This window comes from Mirounga angustirostris, unplaced genomic scaffold (genome assembly GCF_029215605.1).
Source record: "Mirounga angustirostris isolate CCGP_5_RB_7025 unplaced genomic scaffold, mMirAng1.0.hap1 SCAF_12, whole genome shotgun sequence".
Classification (NCBI taxonomy): Eukaryota; Metazoa; Chordata; class Mammalia; order Carnivora; family Phocidae; genus Mirounga; species Mirounga angustirostris.
This window is the reverse complement of record NW_026991720.1, coordinates 106037171-106052817: the sequence shown is the minus strand read 5'-3', so window position 1 is coordinate 106052817 and position 15647 is coordinate 106037171. Positions and strand designations below refer to the sequence as shown.

Genomic DNA, 15647 nt, shown 5'->3' with positions numbered 1-15647 from the left:
GCACTGCAATAAAAAGTTAGGACAGCTAGTACATTCTCAATACAATTCTTGAAAAATGCTTTGAATATTGATGTTGTTTTTCTATAGCAATACTTATAAGGGATGTCATTATTGATATGGTCTGATGTACATTAACAATTTCATCAAAGATATAAGCCTGTGACCCAAAATTTAAAAAAAAATTGTTTTATAATCACTCTTTAATAATTATATTACCTGGTACCATAATCCACAACCACCCAATCTTTTGCAGTTCCTGTGATAGCATCATGATGTTGAAACAGTCCCAAATTTCTTCTGGCTTCTGTCAGTGCCATGTAATGGGATGATGAAAGAAATTTACTAATCTTGTATTTCTGAGCTTGTTTCAGGGCGAAATAGTAAAGAATTTCAGCAGCCCTAATTGTATAAAACAGTCATTAATTCTTATTTCAAAACAAACATTTACTATTTAAAATACGTGGTACTGATACAATTTTTAAATGCATTTTTTAAAAAATCCACATTTCAGCACAATTGATAAAAAAGATATTGATAATAAACATTCCTATAAAACCATCTAGGTATCCATCTAATATATCTAGATTATCAATCATCAGAGAACATCATGTCTAAATTGATATAAAGGACGCTTGTTCTAGATGGTCCTGGAAAGAAGCCGGTACCCACTGGCAGCGAGATAGGTGTACTTATGTATAACATAGTGGAAAAAAAAAAAAAAAAGCTCGAAACAGCAGTAAAAAGTGGATAATAGTTGCTGCCCTTTCTTCTCTCCAAGATCAGCCCAGACACATACCAGGAACTTCATCACCAGAAAGCCATTCACTCTCACATACATACATTAAAGGAGAGACGGTGCAGAAATGGTCACAGGAGTGGGAGACTAACAGTGAAGGAGAGGCAGAAAGCGATGGCCTGACAGCTCAGTGACAACAGCTAGTCTCTGTGCTGAATGAGAACATTCAACAACTAGAGGGAAAGTAACAATATAAACTGAAAGGTGATAAAACATATGCTGTCGCTTCTCGTTTATTTTAAAGAAAAAACACTTGGGCTTACGAGTAGTTTTTGAGCAAGAATATGGGGACTTATCATTTTCATGCTTTATTTTTTTCATCAGAGGATATGGTTCAAGACAGGTTTCGAAAAAGTTCTTTAAAAAAGAGATATGGCTTGGGGTGCCTGGGTGGCTCAGGCGTTAAGCGTCTGCCCTCAGCTGAGGTCATGGTCCCAGGATCCTGGGATAGAGCCCCACATGGGGCTCCCTGCTCCGCGGGGAGTCTGCTTCTCCCTCTCCCACTCCCCCTGCTGTGTTCCCTCTCTCTCTGTGTCTCTCTCTGTCAAATAAATAAATAAATAAATAAATAAATAAAATCTTAAAAAAAAAAGAGAGAGATGGCTTGATGAAGTAAAAAGTTTAAGAAGGTTCTTTATGCCAAACATATTAAGAAGGATGGAGAGAAAACCAAGGCAGCTTGAAAATGTATCACAATATAAGGAAAAGAATAAATTTAAAGTACTCAAAAAAAAAAAAAGAATTGTTTTAAATTTTGAAATAATTAGAAGATACTAAATAATCTCTGCCTTTAAATTCTAATCTTTCTAAAATTCATGGCAGGAGAAACACTAAGTTTGAATTAAAGAAATTGTGTATATATGTTCATCTATACCCATAGCACATATTCCTGGCTTTGCAAAGAGTACCTATACATATAGATATCCCAAAATGTAAAAAGGGGGTTTAAAAAATATTTTCTTCTTTATACTCTTCTATCCTATCCAAATGTTTTACAAATGAGCATCAAGATGAAATATCTATAATCAGACAATAAACTTATTTTCAAGTAAGTTGATTACATTTTGAAATTTGTCATTATTATATGGTTTTTTGTCATTTTATTTTAAAGCAGAATTTTCAAAATATATTATTACTCACACTAAGTACTTCACCTTAAATATGTTCAATAAATTAAAATTGAATCAATATTTGTAACTCTTTGTCACTAAAAAATAGTTGACACTTTTAAAAAAGTGCAGTAGTCCAAAAGAATCTCTACATTACTTAGTACTTTCTCTGTTTTTATCATAGGTAGTTTAGAGTAACATAATAGAGAATTAATATTCTATTGGGCAAGAATGCATCAATCTCTCTAATATAGAAATACTATTTTATTACAAATACAGGAATATGTATCCATCTGGCACATTTGTGAATATCCCAAAAAAAAGGCAAAGATCAGGCTTTTGAAATAATGCTGACAGCATGAAACAGTAAAAATAAAAAAAAAAACACACACTACTATACCAGAGTACAACTCTGGGAGAAATTCATGATCTTTATAAAAGGGCTTTCCAAAATGTACTATCTCTACCAGTACGGAGAAGAAGGTAGATATAACATGACTTTTTATTTTTAATACTGAGATTCATCATGAAAATTAATCATCATGAATTCATGATCTGAACTAAGCTGAAAGTGAACTCATCATGAAAATGAATTAAGCTCCCACGCTACACACACATAGAGAGAGCCCCAGGAGCCCCCAGGGTGGTTCATCCTTACCAAAAAGCAACAGGACCCACAAAGATAGCTACTAGCCACGTGTGATTATTTATTTACATTTAAATCAACTTAAATTAAAGGAAATTAAGAGTTCACTTCCTCAGCCACACTGGTCACATTTCAAGTGCTCAACAGTTACATGTGGCAAGTGGCCATACTAAACAGTGCAGAAAACAGAAACAGAAGATTTCTACCACTGCAGAAAGTTCTGTTGGACAGTGACTGAAAGTTCTACTGGACAACGCTGGTTAGAGCGTTTTTGTTTTCTCCTGAATTTTCTGCTTTCTCCCTGTCACTATGCTTTTTCAGCCAATCACTCTGCCGCCATCAGTTCTCATCTCTTTCAAGTTTTGCTCTTCTAAGCAGAGAATCACACCTATAGAAATATGTTTCAATAAATAAGAACTGAGGTGGAGCCTCTGAAGTTCTCCCACATATAAAATACATTAGTTTTAGATTGTGTACTTTGAGGCCCACATTTTAGCCACAGAGAGGCCCTGTTTGTTCCTTGTGACCCTTGCTTGTTTCCAGCAATTTAGTCTGTCTGGCTACTGACCTGCAGACACACATAACAATGCCACTGGATATTATCACGGTGTGCAAACAATACCAGTAATTAATTAGAAACATATAAAACATAAGATACAGGAGAAAGTCTAATCAGATAAACTGCTTTTTTCAGAACAAAAGCCCATATAATAATCTGATTATGCACTGGAGACATAGCTCTGATTGCATTAAAATTTCACAATTACATTAAACACATCCCAATACTGCATACATGTTGTATATTATGCAAAACTCTATGCTATGCTATGTGCTATGATCACATAAAAAAGGTGAATAATTAATGTAGGTTTCTAAACGTAAATTTTGTACCTTAGATGGGATTCCAATATCCTATCCATTCGTTTGTAGAAGGGTCTGGATGTAAAGTAGCCGCTCCAGTAATGATCGTCTCGGTCAGCATAAGTGAAAAAATCTCCACTTAGAACAGGGAACATGGATTGGCTATTCTTTCTAATGGTTACATCTTCTTTATCCAGTGCATCAAAATAATCTGATAAAGTCCCAAACTGTATCTAATAAAAAAAAAAGTGACACTTATTCATCTCTACCTTAAAATTACTTCTAGCACTAAAAGGAAAAGTTAACAGTAAATATTTAAGATGCGCTTTCCAGTTAAGATGAAATTCTAGCTCAGATTTTACAAAACTCAAAAGCAGGGGGAAAAATATACAGTAGCTCTTTCACTTGCATCAGGTCCCAAATTAAACTAAAATAAAACTTACACCCCTAAGGGTTTAGAAGAACTACTGAGATATACAAATCTGTGGATCTGAACACACCTTACCAATCTCCAGAATTTCAAAGTGTGCAAGGGTCAGGGAATAGAATAATTCAGAGATGAATAAAAGATGGGAGGAAGCAGCAAAAATAAAACATTTACATACAGTTTGGTTAACCATTAAGTATTTTCATATGTCATATGCACATACACTCCCCTGGCCTCCCCATCCCCCTTGCTTGAGCTCTCATAAGGGAGACTTTAAGAACAGCAGGTCATTAAAAAAATGGACTTTCTCTACCAGCAGGTAACATTGAATAGAAGTAAAACACAAAGAGTGACAAGAACTGCAAGGTTGACTGCTCAAATGAAAAGGTCTTTTGACTAATGATTTAAATTACCAGAACATAAATCCATTTTTATGAGCCCAAGCTATTCCATAAATCAAAGGAAAAAAGAAGTATTATACCACACCATGTAAACAGATATTAAAAGGCAGTTTTTTTAGAGATAAACAGAGAATTTAACAGGGAATGTATTTCTTTGAATATTAAGATGCTATTTTTGTTGTTTCCTACCACACACACACACACACACACACACACACACACATACTAAAAGCTACTTTGATTCAATGTGGCAGAAAAATAATTAAGAGCAGTTAAAAACAGGGGTGCCTGGGTGGCTCAGTCATTAAGCATCTGCCTTTGGCTCAGGTCATGGTCCCAGGGTCCTGGGATCAAGCCCCACATCGGGCTCCCTGCTCTGCAGGAAGCCTGCTTCTCCCTCTCCCACTCCCCCTTCTTGTGTTCTCTCTCTAGCTGTGTCTCTGTCAAATAAATAAAATCTTAAGAAAAAAAAAAAAGAGTAGTTAAAAACAGTGAGTAGCACTCTAGAAGAGTGGTTAAGAACAGCACAGAACCTGGATCCAGATAGCATTGGTTTGAATTCCATCTCTAACATTTACCTAACAATGTGGTTTTGAGCATATTTATATATTGTCTCTGTGTCTGTGTTACAGCTAATAGGGTTCTAAGTAAAATGCTTAGAAATACAACTGGGAAATAATGGTCTAAGTTTTAGCTATCATTTTTCTATTGCAAAGGCAAAATTTCAGCTGGAAACATGATGATATTAGTAAGACAAATAGAAGTTATCATGTACCTGTGACACAATAAATTTTATAACAGCAAAATAGATAATTATTTCTAAATCCTTATGTTTACATCACAGAAAAGCAATTTTCAACAATATTACCTAGTCTTATCTTGGCTTCACCAAATACAATGTATCTTGGGCAAGTTAATATATTTGTGCCTCAGTTTCCTCATCTCTAATGGGGATAATTATAGTAACTACCAGAAAATGTTCAGAGAATTAAATAAGTTAACTAAAGTGAAGCACTTTAAAAAGTTAATAGCAGGGGTGCCTGGATGGCCCAGTTGGTTAAGCACCTGACCCTTGGTTCCAGCTCAGGTCATGATCTCGGGGTCATAAGATCGAGCCCCACATTGGGCTCCGTGCTGGGCATGGAGCCTGCTTAAGATTCTCTCTCTCCCTTTCCCCATCCCCACGCCCCCGCACCCCCAAAGTGCATGCTCTCTCTCTAAAAGAAAACGTTAATAGCAAATAGTAAGTACTCAAAAATTAAGTGTTATTTATTACTCACTTAACACATTCTAAGAAGCAGAATATAAGTGTGTGTGTGTGTATAACCATGAGGGTCACAAATGCAAAGAAATACAGCATTAACTTCAGGCCCAATAGTACAGACAAGCTCAGGGAAGTATACTGATAAAAGTAAAAAATATTCAACAATCTAAATTTCTGACTCACTTTCTCATCTATATAAAAAGGGATTTCTATGAGATAACAAAAATTCCCTTCAGTTTCAGATTTTAGGGAACTGTGGCATGCTACAGAGTTAATATTAACAACAAAGTGTACCCTTTTAGAATATTGTAACTAATTTTTGGTATTAGCCAAGATGAAAGTATTTCCTTCTTGGCAATTGCCCCAGGCAAAGTTCATTTAAGTAGCCTGGTGAGCATTCTCACAAATTTAATTCAATCTCAAAGGACTGATATATAATCCTGTATCTATCCTAGAGTAGTTTCAAAAGAAATTATTTAAGAGTGAATTTTTCTATAGTCTCTTGGTAGCTCAAAGTACGTATTCCAAATAACCAAAAAAAAAGCAGATGTTTTTTACTTCAAAAGGCAACAAATTATATCTTTAACATAACCTTAATCTTAAACATAATCAAACTCCTCTATCAGAGCAACATATGAGAAAAATACATAAATTGTTAAATAAGTGATGACCAATGGGAAACTGACTGGCTTGGTTGGTACAATGTCAATTTTTTAGCCATCTAAATTCAATTGCTTACTTGGGTTTTTCCTTTCATTAAAAGAAAATAATAAACTGAAGCTTCTGGCTTGGACAAAATAACTTCAAACATCCTACAGAGAACAGATACTAGATAAACCACAGAGAGAAAAAAAGCTTTTGTTTGAAGGTATCTAAGGACAATCAAAGCAGCCAACACTTGAGTGACAAAAATTCCAGAAAGAAAGGAAATGCATGAAGGTTACTGGGTACAAGGTTAGAATGCAAAAGTCAACTGTATTTTTATACATGGAATATACCACATTCATGGATGGCCTAATATTTGTAAAGAAGTTAACGGTACTCAAATTGATCTATAGGTTCATTGCAATGCCAATCAAAATTCCAACTTTTTTTGGTAGACATTTAAAAATTGATCTTAAACCTATACAGAACTATAAAGAAAACCAATGCAATCTTGAGAAAGAAAACAAAATTAGAAGACTTATGCTATCAGAAATTAAGATCCATTCTAAAACTATAGTAATTAAGACAGTCCGAGACTAAATAGACAAAATTGAATAGAGTCTATACAAGAGCCACACAAATAGTTTCACTCAAAATTAATGAAAAAGATGATGCTGCAGTAAAGTGGGCACACTGGTCTTTTCAATAAATGGTGGTAGATACCCATATGGGCAAAAATGCACCTTGATCCCTGTCTTCATACAATTCACAAAAAAATCAATTCCAAACAGATTACAGACCTAAATATTGAAGGTAAAACAATAAAGCTTCTGGAGGACAGCTTCATAGGAAGCGTATTTTCATAATTATGGGGTATAAACAAAAATTTCTTAAGCAGAACATGACATGGAAAGGAAAATACTGTTATATTAGATTTAATTAAAACAAAGAATTTCTGTTTATCAAAAGACAGCATTAAGAAAGAAATTAAAAAACAGGCTCACATAGTGGGAGACAATATTTGCATAACTTTTATCTGAAGGAAGACTCAAACCAAAATATATAAAAGAGTTATAAATGGTACAAAATAAACAGACAACCCAATTTAAGGAAAAGTCATCAAAAGATTTAAATAGTCACTTCACAAAAGAGGATACCTAAATGGCAATAAACTTATGAAAAGAGGTTCAATTCATTAACTACCAGGGAAATATAAAATAAAACCATCATATCGATCATAAAAAAATAAAAATGAAAAAAAAATCCTAACAAAAAATCTGAGTAAGGAAGTACAGCAACTGAAATTGTCATACAATGCAATGACTAGTGCATCTATTTTGGGATACCATTTGGCAATATCTACTGAAGTTGAACATGTGCATACCCAGTGACCAAAAATTTCTATCCCATTTTATACCCACATAAATTCACATACATGTATATAAAGACATGCACAAAATATTCAAAATGGCTTTATTTGTAATACACAAAAACTGGAAACAACCCAAATGTCCATCAATAATACAATGGACAAATCGTGATGTATTTATCAAATGGATATTAAAGATAATATACAGTATTAAAATTGAATATACTGTGGGGCGCCTGGATGGCTCAGTTGGTTAAGAAATCCAACTCTTGATTTTGGTTCAGGTCATGATCTCAGGGTCATGAGAATGAGCTTCACATTGGGCTCCGCACTCAGTACAGAGTCTGCTTGAGAGTCTCTGTCTCCCCTCCCCCTGCCCCCCCCCCCGCTCATTCAAATCATTGCCAAGTCTTACAAAAGTAACCTTATTTTCCCTTCTATCATCATGGTTAGTGTTTTTTCTTTTGAAATGATACAAGAAGGAAATCTTAAGTATGTGACCCTGAGACCATGACCTGAACCAAAATCAAGAGTTGGATGCTTTTTAAAGTGACTTTACAAATTGCCCTACTGGGCAAAGAAGGAAATAGGTAAAATACAAAAATCAGTACTTTAATTCTTTAGAATGAGTGGTAGATCCTTTTATGGATCTCAAAACCATTCACTAGGAAGATGTACTTAGGGATAAAATACCCATCTGCATATGCCACCCCCTAAGTAAATGTTTGTGTATCAGCTTCATCTTTGAGGAGATTATAGAGATGATTTAAACATAGACCTAAAGTTCATAATTTGGTAGAAATTCAGTTGTAAGTATCTTGAATACACCTGGCATTTTATTTAAGTTTATTTAACTATTTAATATTATTTACATTTACTTAATAAACTTGAATTCTCCCTACATAAAATGTGACCTATCATCAGCTTTCTAATTTCCTAAACAGTAACATCTCTTCCTTTCTGTAGTATTTCCACAAATATTCTACTGTCTCATAGGTTAGTATGTGAATATAATAAACACATTGGGTAATTTTCTCATATAGGGTCTAATATAGGACTCTTGTTTGAATCCTGACTCATGAAACATATGCTTAAAAAAAAATGCCTGTATGTGATCAGGAAAATCTGAATCTATCTGGATATATGATAATATTGAATTATTGTTAATTTTTTAGATATAATAGTGGCATTATGATTGTATTTTTAAACAGAGTCCTTATCATTTAGATACATAATGAAATGGTTACAGATGAAACTACATGACTACTATTTCCTCCAAAATAATCCCTGGGAGAGGGTGAGAGAGGACAGTGAGGCACAGCTGAAGTGAGAGTGACCTCGAGTTGATCAATGTGGTAGCTGAGCTATGGATATGGGGAGGCAGGGGTCAGGGGAAGGGTACTTAAGTTGTTCTCAAAACTTTAGGGTACAATCAAAATTTTCCAAAAGGGGAAAAAAAAAAAAAAGAGAAAGAACTACAGGTAAATGATTAATTTTGGAAGTCTTCTCAACTAAGAAAGATGCTAGTGTATTCTCTGGACACAAGACATTAATTTGCAAAATTCATGACACGTTCATCTGCATTGCCCGTCACATTACTAAAATCACAAGGATGCAGCCGTCAGAGAAACAAACTTTTGATGCTGGTAGAAAAACAGGACATCACTGAAAACTGAAGATCACAACTTAGTAGGTGCATATTTACAACTACATAAAAGTAAAGTCTCTTTAATGCTGTAGGAATGGGGGGAAAGGGACAAATTCAGAAATGCAACTATAGTACTAGATAATTTTCCGCTTTAAGAACTACACTCTTACATACAAACTACATATTCTAGGAAATATTGGGATGTGGGACAAAGAAACTAAGGCTGTTGTGTTTTAGCCTCATTTAATAATGAAGGCTCAACTTCAAATACAGTATCATAATTAAATATTTTCAAATTACCTTAACATTATACTCAGGATGAGAATTCATATAATCAAAAAGCAGCTGATAATTCTTATACTGATGATCCCATTCTATGCGTTCACAGTAGCGAAAATCATCTCCTAGTGGGGCCAGGATAACTGTAGTACGGAAGAGCTTTGACTTCTTTCGGTACTGATCTAGAAGCATCTCAGCCCTACAAAAGAAAAAGGAAAATAAGAACAGTACTAAGAAAAGGACAATGGGGCAACTCATTAAAAAGTGTATTATGTTAAAAGAAATTGTTGTATATTTTACCTGTATTCTAGGTTAGTATGATTTATAAGGCAGATTTTTTAAAACTACTATACTAATTTTCATCATCCACTTAAAATATTCATAAATTTTGGGGTGCCTGGGTGGCACAGTTGGTTGAGCATCCAGGCTTTTGCTTTTGGCTCAGTCATGGTCTCTAAGTCATGAAATCAAGCCCCGCATTAGGTCCTGTGCTTAGCGCAGAGTCTGCTTGGGATTCTTTCTCGCTCTCCTTCTGCCCCTCCCCTCTGCTCTTTCTCTCTAAAATGGATAAATAAATCTTCTAAAAAATATATTCATAAATTCTTACCAGAGAGAAAAACCCACAGGTTTCCAATGGATTATCCTTAGAGAAATAAAGTCACATACCAACTTTGACATAAAATTACTGGGAACATCAATGGCCTCCTGAAGCCCGGCCATAGACACTGGACCCCAGATTGCCTGTATTTTAAAATAATTTAGTCCAAGAAGACAATAAGGATTTCTTATCTATATAAACTTTGAAGTTGGCTTTGACTCAAGATGCCTTTCTCTAATTTGATCTAAACTTGCCTGATTACACATAAAAAAATTAATAGTTTGAATGAAACCAATTATAGAACCTGAGTTCCTCTTCAAACGGAAGAAAAACAACTCACTTAACACCTGCCATCAATAAACTGGATATCTGTCAGTGTCCTTCTCAGGGCTGATCAACAGATAAAGTTTTGGAGATCAAATAGCTTTTTTGATTTCTACCTTCCTCAGATCTAACCCATGAGTCCAAAGGTCAGCTAAATACTAAATGTGCTGATGTGTTTTTATATTTCATATTATTCTAGTATTCTGCAGAAAACCTTTGGGGTTGAACTGCTGAATGCTGAACCGGGGTACCATTTGAGGAAGTCTAGGAATACAAAGTATTTAAGAGGAATGGCTTATAAAAATGAAATTAAATAAGCGGATGAAGAACTCAGAGTAGTTCTCTATGTTTGTAATGCCAAGCTTAAGAAATCAGTGATAAATGACTAATGTGCTTTTTACCCAGTATTCCAATTTTCATTTCTAGGGTTATCGAGAAGTTCCAATTCACAATATAAAAACTTACGAAAGAAACTCAAAGACCATCAATAATGGAACAAAGTATTTTATAGAATTAAAAACATTTAACTAAATTTAGAAATTCACATGATCTTTTTATACTGATAGTCTCTGAAACTGCTTTGCAAATATTAAATTATTAGCAAAATTCAATAACTTGGTGAGTAAAATATAACCATAATGTTCTTACATAACAGAGTTTTCTGAGATTAGCGTTCAGTAGAGTACTTAATTTTTACTAATAATTTACTAATATTCCACACTTAACCAAAAATAACCTTGGATTATTAGTTATAATTAAAAAAATACAGTTCTAATGAGACTAATCAAATAGAAAGAAAAATAAGAGAAAAAAACCAAACATATAAATCAGATATGAGAAAGATACACTATGACTGAGCATCCAATCAGATTCCCCTAGGCAACCAGCATAGAAAAGGATAAGTGATCATTTAAATGAATGCCAAGGTTTACTACTAGATATACCATATCTTGTGTGTATATGCATATGACACATAAGAGGAAAGAATCACAAACATTAAGTGTGAGTCTTCCATTCAGCATCTGTCCTAACTCCCAAGCTCCTGCTCAGAAGGTGTCAACACGGAATTAAAGAGACCAATCTATACTACCTGGTAGAGAGTGGATATTCACTAAATACATTGTACACTAATGCCAAATGAAATGACCGATATCACACTTGAAGATGTGCAGCAGCAATCTGCTCTTCACTCCTACCAGGTTAGAAATGTCAACTTAACTAGAACCATTTGAGGGAGTCACTGTATGGATGGGGCATGGGGGGAGGGGGAGCATTGAGCAGCCGGGGGAGGGGGCCCTCGGGCGGGGGTCTTGTGTGAGGAGGAAGTTGGGTAAGGGGACCCCAGGCAGTGGTGACCTCACTTCCCTGACAACAGAGCCCAACAGAATTTGGAACCCCGGTAACCAGGCACCCACATTCCAGAGACAGCCCCCTGCCTAGCTCATTTCTTTGGAGACCCTCCAACAAAAAGCATGTTCGGGTGCTGCTTCCCCAAATCTGGACGCTGCAGGCTGAAGAAAGAGCGCCCTGCAAACACTGTCCCCCGCTGGGGATGTCGAATCAGGGCTCCCCACAGCCTCTGGCCATTTGGCCGGAAGGACAGAAAGGTGACATCAGGAGGCCCAGAGCCTGCCACCCAGCCCCACACGCTCTGATCTGCCTGTGCAGCCCCAGGCCCCCCTCCGTGTGTGTGTGTCTGTGCGTGTCTGTGTGTGAGTGTGCGTGTGCGTGCGTGTGTGTCTCTCTGTGTGTGTGTGTGTGTGTGTGTGTGTAAAGAGGGGTCATGCGGGGTGGGGCCACCCTGAGCAGGAGCAGACTGATGAGGGGTCAGATTCCCAGTGGGCAGGTCATGTTCAAGGTCAAGGCTGGCCGTGTGGGATGGGGTGTGCGGGCGCTGCCCCTTCTACCCAGGGTTTATCCCGATAGCCCTGCAGGGATGGGTCAGTGCATCCCGGGTGCAGGGCTGTGCACTCACAGGTCTGTGTCTGATCTGGGAGCAGCAGGGGGACTGGGCAGGACAGTGAGGATGGCCGGGCAGAGCTGTGATGCCTCCAGCCGGCTACCCGTCCCTGTCTTTGCAGAAGGCCACAGATGACCTCCCGAGGCGGCTGGCGGACATGCCCTCCTCCCTGACGGAGGGGTTGACCCCACAGGCATCCCCCAAAACAAGTGCTGGGGATTGCCGGGCAAGACCTCCAACACCACCCCGACCACTGTCCCAGGTGCTTGGTCACCGGACAGTGGTCCAGGAGCCGGAGCCCACGGAGACCGAGCCCGAGGGTGAGAAGGCTGGGGCTGGGTGTTTGTGGTGTGTGGGGATGGGTCGGTTCTGGCCCCACAGGGACGAGCCCCCAGAGGCTGGTGTGGGGCCTGGAGCAAAGACTGGGCGCAGAGCATCCAGCGGGTGGACTGCGGTCGGGGAGACGCCCCGGGGAGGGCTCCTTCCTGGCTGCGGCTTCTCTGGGAGGCCCTGGGCTGGGTTCTGTCTCCGCAAAGGCCCACGGAGAGCGGGCTCGGGGTGAGCTTTTCTCCTCTCACAGCTGCTCCACCACCTGAGGAGCTAGAGCCGGTTCCAACTCCATCGGCAGCTCTGGACGGAGGGGTGGTGCCTGCAGCGACTGCAGGAGGAGACCAGGAGCCGGCAGGTGACCCGGCACCCACCCACAGACAGCCTGACGTGGACCAGGAAGAACTGGCACCTGCCCCAGACCCAGCTCCTGCTACTGTTCCTGCCCCTGACCCAGCTCCTGCCCTGGATCCTGCACCTGACCCAGCTCCTGCCCTGGATCCTGCACCTGCCACTGCTCCAACCCAGCTCCTGATCCTCCCCCTACCCCTTCCCCTGCCCCTGCCAGAGCCACTGCCCCTTCCCCTGCCTGAGCTCCGGTTCCTGCTCCTTCTCCTGCTCCTCTCCCTGCCCCTGCCAGACTCCGCTGCCCCTTCCCCTGACCCTTCCTGAGCTCCTGTTCTTGTCCCTGACCCTGCTCCTGCTCATAACCCTACCCCTGCCAGACCTGCTGCCCCTTCCCCTGCCCCTGCCTGAGCTCCTGTTCCTGCTCCTTTTCCTGCTCCTGCTTCTGCCCCTTCCCCTGCCAGACCTTCTGCCGCTGCCCCTGCCACTGCGCCTGCCGGAGCTCCTGTTCCTGCTCCTTACCCAGGTCCTGCCCTAGATCCTGCACCTGCCACGACTGCTGATCCTATCCCTCCCCTTGCCCCTGCCCCTGGCCCTGCTCTTACACCTGGCCCTGCCCCTGGCCCTGCCCCTATCCCAACCCCTGCCCCTACTCCTGCTCCCGCAGGGCTCCCTGAGCCACATCCAGAGCCCACAGCCCTGCGGGGAGAGCTCCTTGTACAATTACCCTTAGGTCCATCGCCGGACCCCGACGCCCCGCCAGATTGTTTCATCCCCTCCCCCTATGTTCTTTCTCTCTGGTTCATATTGTTCTGGTTCATATTGTTCATTTTCATGTTCTGTATACTGTTTATTATTTGTTTTAAATAAAATTACTTGTTTTCAACTGAACATGTGATGAGCATAAGTACATTCCCAACGCTGTGCCACCACACCACAGAAGATTGCTGCGGAATATCTCATGTCTCAAAGGAGTCCCCGAACCAGAAGCCCCCCTGCCCATTTCGCCCCCAGCCCAGACCCTGGAAACCCCTAAGCTGCTTTCTCTCCCTATTCTTTTACTTGTTCTGGATGTTTCTGTACGTGGAATCATGCAATAGGAGCCTTTGTGTCTGCCCACCTATTTTCAAAGGGGACTCGTTTTCTTCTGTTTATTTGTCATAAAATTTCCCTTATTCGATATTAAAATCCCCGATTGATTACAGATCAGATGTAATCATAGAGGCCACTTTAGGAATTATGGGCACAGGGGCGCCTGGGTGACTCAGTCGTTAAGCATCTGCCTTCGGCTCAGGTCATGATCTCAGGGTCCTGGGATCGAGCCCCGCATTGGGCTCCCTGCTCCATGGGAACCCTGCTTCTCCCTCTCCCACTCCCCCTGCTCGTGATCTCTCTCCCTCTCACTCTCTCTTGCAAATAAATAAAATCTTTTTTTAAAAAAGGAATTATGGGCACAATCTCGGGGCAGAGACCCCTGTACCTGCTGGGACACCGCAGCCTGACCCCAGACAGGAAACGGCTGGTTACTCCTGCGGCCCACACAGAAACCAGGTAAACGCAGAAAGCTGGAAGACACACCACAAAGCAAGGCCAGAGAAAGGTTTCACCTGACTCTGGTCCAAACCACGCTCCAAGTCACTGGGTTCCACAGGGATGGAGACCAAACACATGCCAGTCCAAGGGGGAGGATAGGCATGCAGGGAATATGTGTCAGAGATGTGGAGCTCCCGGGGAAGGATTCCGGCAAAGGAAACCCTATGGAGGCAGCGCTCATCACCCTCAGACTGGCAGGTGTCTGGTCTGGGGAGAACGTGAGGAAGTGGAGGTCCAATGCAGGTCCCCTGGAGGAAAGGGTGACGGGCACCCCTGTCTGGGAGAACAGTGAGCATCACCCATCCCAGGCTGCAGGTGCACCCATCACCTGGCATGCTCGGCCTCGGACTCACCCCCGGAAACTCTGGCTCGGTTTTTCACAGATCTGCTTTCAGGAGTGTTCATCACAGCGGTGATGGAGAGAGCAGGGAATGGAACAACGCTAATGCCCAAGGAGATGGATGGGATCCATGGTCCCAGTCCTCATGATAGAATGCCCTGTAGCCACTGTCACATTGTCATTCGGAGCACAGGATCCGGGAAGCCCCTCCTGAGACCTCTCCTGCCACCCTGTTCCTGGGAACATTGAGAATTGTTTGAGGAGGAGGTGGAGAGGATCCAGGATGACACCGGGTCCAAGGAGAAGGAAGGTCAGCACTGGGAGGACAGATGGACGTGCCCTGAGCCACCATCCAGGACCCAGGCTGTGATGCCCTCGGACCTCACCCCAAATAATGGCTCCTGAGGTACAGATCCAGCTTCTGTGGTTTCACTCCCTCCCTCCCTACGTCATTTATTCACTCATTCATTCCCCCCTCTCTCTCCTTCCCCTCCACTCCTCCCTTCCCTCCCCCACTCCCTCCTTCCCTGCCTCTCTGCCTCCCTCCCATCCTCCCTGCCTCCCTCCCCCCCTCTACCCCTCCCATCCTCCCTTTCCTCCTGCCTTTCTCCCCTCTCCCTCCCCATCCTGCCTCCCTCCCATCCTCCCTTCCCTTCTCCCTTTCTCCCCTCCTTCTCTCCCATCGTCCCTCCCTCTCTCTTTCCCTCACTCCCAT

At 40.9% G+C, this 15647-nt stretch overlaps 1 protein-coding gene across 1 annotated transcript in view; it reads right to left on the bottom strand.

Moving 5' to 3' along the window:
• LOC135362152 (alpha-mannosidase 2-like) overlaps positions 1-15647 on the bottom strand; it is a 96697-nt gene that overhangs the window by 69458 nt on the left and 11592 nt on the right. Inside the window, exons 4-6 of the mRNA XM_064575589.1 lie at positions 9467-9644; positions 3443-3645; positions 217-399 (exon numbers count right to left, since the gene is read on the bottom strand). Coding sequence (XP_064431659.1) covers positions 217-399; positions 3443-3645; positions 9467-9644 — 564 coding nt within the window. The remainder of the gene's footprint in view (positions 1-216; positions 400-3442; positions 3646-9466; positions 9645-15647) is intronic.